This window comes from Geospiza fortis, unplaced genomic scaffold (genome assembly GCF_000277835.1).
Source record: "Geospiza fortis unplaced genomic scaffold, GeoFor_1.0 scaffold81, whole genome shotgun sequence".
In the NCBI taxonomy this organism is placed as follows: Eukaryota; Metazoa; Chordata; class Aves; order Passeriformes; family Thraupidae; genus Geospiza; species Geospiza fortis.
In genome coordinates this window covers 3,839,248-3,844,282 of record NW_005054318.1, presented here as the reverse complement: position 1 = coordinate 3,844,282, position 5,035 = coordinate 3,839,248, and the positions used below count along the sequence as shown (strand labels likewise).

The following is a 5,035-nucleotide window of genomic DNA, read 5'->3' as shown; positions in this document are numbered from 1 at the left end:
GGGGCCGGAACCTTCACCGGGCAGCAGCTCCAGCCGGAGGGGCTCCGTGGTGCTGGGGAGCCTCTGGCGCCCTGACAGTCTCCTGGCCCCCGGGGGCTCGGGGGGGTGGCCGTGCGGCTGCCACCGCCGCCCTGGGCACAGGTTTATAGGGGATGACCGTGTGCGCGTTCCCTTAGGCACCATGCGGGCAGGCTGGAGCTAGACTAGTGAACCCTTAGAGCAGCGCTTGTACTGACAGAGCCCAAAATGCCTCAAACATCCTGTGTGTGTACGCAGAGAAATCCCCTTGGGCTGACCCGCGGTTTGGCGTGTGTAGATGAGCTGGTCCCTGTGACCACCGCTGCAAACTTGGTGATCCGTCCCGGGTTTCAGAGCCTGCTGTCCCTTTAATGTCTGGTTTGACAGCTTTGGGTGAGGAAGCACTTCCAACAGCTGTCTTCTTGGCAGTGCACCAAGCGCCGGCTTAAAGGGTCCCCGGCTGGAGCAGCTTCACCTTCTGCCTCAGAACAAACCCAGCGATTGTTTCGTTTTCCGGCTGCTTTTCTACCAAGCAGGGGCTGTGTTGTGGCTCTGTGCTTGCCTTTTGTGCCACAACTCGACGATTCCATTCAAACTACATACATTCTGTCTAAAAATTCTTTTCTGCCTCTGTGATTGTGTGGGTGGTAGCCCCATTTTGATTGAAAATTAGATATGTTAAAAAAACCCATCTCATCAAACTTACTAAGCTTTCAGAAATCCCTGTTCTTTGCTGATTTCATGTGTATTGCATACTTTTAGAGATCTGTATCTGACTGCAGATGGTGAGTGCACCCCGGTTTTGCCATCAGTTATTTCATTACTGCTTTTACTGGATATATATTTTGTCAATAAATACTGATACTTGTAATCAAGGTATTTTCAGGGAGAATAATGTCTGTTTTATTTTCTGTCCTTTATTACCAGAAGATGATGAAGATGAGGAGGAAGAGGATGAAGAAGAAGAAATAGATGTTGTTACAGTGGAGAAAAGACGCTCCTCTACCAACAAGTCTGTTACCACCCTTACTATTACAGTGCATCCTAAAAATACCACTTTTTCATCAGTCAGGACACAGCAGAATGGACTGATATTAAAGCGTTGTGCCCCAATTCACCAGCAGCATAATTATGCCGCTCCTTCTCCATTTGTGGAGACTGAAGAGTCTCCACCACAGAAGAAGTTAAAAGTCGAGGTGCCCCGTCCAGTAAAACCCACGATCCAACCAAAGCTTAAGAGTTCAAGTCCTCGAAACTCTGATTCAGAGGACAGTGAACGTCGACGCAACCATAATATCCTGGAGCGTCAACGACGTAATGATCTACGGTCAAGTTTCCTCACTTTAAGGGACCATGTTCCAGAACTGGTTCAAAATGAGAAAGCTGCAAAAGTTGTGATCTTGAAAAAAGCCACTGAGTATGTTCATTCTCTTCAGGCAGAGGAGCAGAAGTTACTGCTAGAAAAGGAAAAATTGCAAGCCAGACAAGAACAATTACTAAAGAAAATAGATTACAAGCGGACTTGCTAAACTTTTTTTTGTTTGTTTTGGTGTTTTTTTCTGGCTGATCAGGACAGTCATTGCCACTTTGCACATTTTTGATTCTTTATAAAAAAATTGTGTTTTTTGACGTTAAGAATGTTGGTTTTAATTTCAATCCAGTCCCTGAAGTAATCGACAGACTGTATTATCCAGGTACTGAGCAAATGGATTTTCTTGCAAGGAGTTTATTGCAAGACTACCAAACAACAATGGACTGCCTTTGTTTTTTCTCCTTAAGAACTGTAGATGGTGGGGATTTTTTTTTAAGTGTTGTGAGCATTTGGAGCTGCTGATGACATCTAGTTGAGTTTTAAAATGTTCATTCCTAAGTTTTATGGTGCTTATGTTCTAACAGATGTTACTTTAGGGGTTGGCATTATGTGCCCCTGTGGGAATTTCTGTAAATACCATCTACACACTTGCCTTTTGTACATGTCTTGGGTTATGAGAGGTGGCTTTTGCTGCCAGTATTAGACTGGAAGTTCATACCTAAGTACTGTAATACCTCAATGTTTGAGGAGCATGTTTTTGTATACAAATATATTGTTAATCTCTGTTATGTACTGTACTAATTCTTACATTGCCTGTATACTTTAGTATGATGCTGATACATAACTAAATTTGATACTTATATTTTCGTATGAAAATGAGTTGTGAAAGTTTTGAGTAGATATTACTTTATCACTTTTTTGAACTAAGAAACTTTTGTAAAGAAATTTACTATATATGCCTTTTCCTAGCCTGTTTCTTCCAGTTAATGTATTTGTTAATGTTTGGTGCATAGAACTGGGTAACTGCAAAGTTCTGTGTTTAATTTCTTCCAATGATGTACATTTAGTGCTGCGTCTTATAGCACTTTGAAATACCTCATGTTTATGAAAATAAATAGCAATTACATGATGTGCCATTTACTATTTTTCTTTTAAATAAAATCTTTAACTTCGGTATTGATGAAATACAAAAAGCATGGTCCCATACCCTTGGCATTTCAAGTCTTGGCACTGCAACTGTTAGACTGTAGGTGACACTACAAAGGTCAGCTGGACAGGACATTTCCATTTCTGGTTAAATAATAATTGTAGTAAGAACTATGTTCCTGGTATTTCATACTTGTGTTGTCAGGATTATCCCAGGGGAGCAGATGTACCACACTAATGGAATGACTCCTGTGTCTTGCAAAGACTCCTCAAATATCCACTGGGCCCAGAGAATTGTGAGGGATCAGAAACATGGCTAGCAAACATCTGCTAAGGGATTGGCATCTGTGGCACACAGGTGAAGTAAATAATGGAGGCAGACTTGCCAAGGCATAGGAAATTAAATACTTGTAATGAACAAAGATCTTAACTTGGCTGCGGTTCTTTGCGTTAGGAAAGCCTCAAAGTTGCCCATCATCGCACTGGAGAATTAATGTTCTTGTTTGTAGCTGAAGGTCCTGTTTGTTAATTCATTAGTTAGTAAAACTGAAAATATCAGGGAAGATGCAGAGCCATGAAGTGTACATCAGATGAAGATGGAACTTGGTTGTCTCTGGAGCTGACATTTGGTATGACAGGAATAAGACACTTTATGAAATCTGTTTGGTCATTGTATTAAAGACCGTGACACCAGTTGTTTTATTTTCTAGTCTCTACAGGTATTTTTGACACAGGTATTTTCCTCACACTGAATCTGAAAAAAAAAAGAAGATAGGAATCAATGACCAAATGGCCAGTAAGTACTTTCCAGATCCACTTGCAAGAAGCTCACCTGTCACATTTCCCCTGCTTTAGCCAGGAAGGAAGTAGCTTGTCTGGTGATGGAGGTACAGAAATCCTGTATTTCCTATGAGGTAACAGGAAGAGCAGCGTGGGGGCAAACACCCCCCAGTTAATGGATGTGCCATATGTCTATCCCTACAGGTTGCTGATGCACTCATAACCTGTATGCTCTTGGGCCCCAGGCAGCTTCTGTGCCATGACCACCAAGAACTATACATAGATCAGTGCAGTAAATCCAGATCTTCAACAGGGGTAAATTGGTGTAACACTGTGGATTCAGCTAGGCCTACACAAGCATTCGAAGAACTGGGCTGAGTAGAGTTAAGATCTAAATTCAGACCCAACCATAGTTGTTCCATATATAGAATCTTTGTTTTGATTCCCTTGACATGCTTCTTCCACTTTCCAGCTATAGTGATAAAAGAGTAGACAGACACAATTGGTGTGAACAATTACAGCATACATTTAGTTTTACTAGCTAAAACAGTTTTTAGCCCCCTTTTTCAGCAATTTCTGTTGAACTCCCGTTGCACTGTTTTCAAACAAGGTATGCATCAAATGAGTATTCTTGAGGAAGGAAAGTCCCTTCCCATTCTCCTCCTCCTTTCCTTTCTTCTCGTTCTACACTCGTAGAGAACTTTGGTCCAAATCCTCCACTCAGAGTGAACTCTGGGTCAGATCAGGTTGCTCAGGGTCATGCAACCAAGGCTTGAATATCTTAAAGGATTGAGATTCCACAGCCTCTTTGGACAACACGTGTTTTTTGCCTACCACGACTGATACAAATTTTTGTACTATCTGAAATTTTCCTGGTTGCAATCCTTGTCCATTGCCTCCTGTTGAACCTCCTGGAAGAGTCTAGTTGCACCTTGTCTGTAACCTCCCAGTAGGGAGTTGAAGACAGCAATTACTTCTTTCTCTTCTTGAGATAACCCAGTTCTGTCTTGTCTTGTGGTAACCAAGCATTAAGAGTATAATAAAGGTGTCAAATACTCAGATTTGTTTGGGTATTCAACACAAATCCCATCTGAAAGCCTCTATTTCTCACTATATAATGTGGGAGTTTTGGTCTGATTGTTTAGAATTCAGTGATAAATGTCCAACTGATATCTGTGGAGACAGAATCTAGTGCCATAATGTTCCCATGCACGGTACCATTTGCCTGCTTCTCTGTGCTGGACTAGCAGTACTTTGGCATTGTCCTTTTTTTTTGCTTTTTCTTTTTTAAAATAAGGAGTTGATAGTTTGTTTTCATATCATCACTGTAGGGACTAAGTTGTCAAGGTCAAATATTTCTGGTAAAAAAAAATCTCAGTTGTAGGATGTTAATAAAGTTACAGTTGTTAACTAGAAGATTTCTTTTGTAGTTACATGATAAAAAGAATTGAGAGTTGAAGGAAAGACAGCTTTTGAAAAGAAGTAAGCAATTAATTGTGTAATATTTTCTGGAGAATCAGTACAGTAGCCAGAAGGTTGAATAGAGAAGGACATAGAATCATAGCTGCAGCCATTACAAAAGATCCTTTTGCAAGTGTGTCTAGAGTGGGGAGTCCATAAGGACTCAGTCAAATAATTAATTGAGACATTATTTCCTTTTGTTTTTTTTTTTTTCAATACATACCTATATTTGCATAACAAATGCAAACATATCTGTCTGGAGAATCATATGTGGCAAGTACCTAACAGCTGCTTATTACAAAACAGATATTGCTGATT

The 5,035-nt window shown here is 40.7% G+C and overlaps 1 protein-coding gene across 1 annotated transcript in view; it reads left to right on the top strand.

Annotated features, from left to right (window-relative positions):
• The window catches only part of MYCN (MYCN proto-oncogene, bHLH transcription factor), a 3,916-nt gene extending 1,455 nt beyond the window's left edge, over positions 1–2,461 (top strand). Inside the window, exons 3-4 of the mRNA XM_031056437.1 lie at positions 177–187; positions 801–2,461. Coding sequence (XP_030912297.1) covers positions 177–187; positions 801–1,547 — 758 coding nt within the window. The 3' untranslated portion in view covers positions 1,548–2,461. The remainder of the gene's footprint in view (positions 1–176; positions 188–800) is intronic.
• Positions 2,462–5,035: the final 2,574 nt, after the last annotated feature.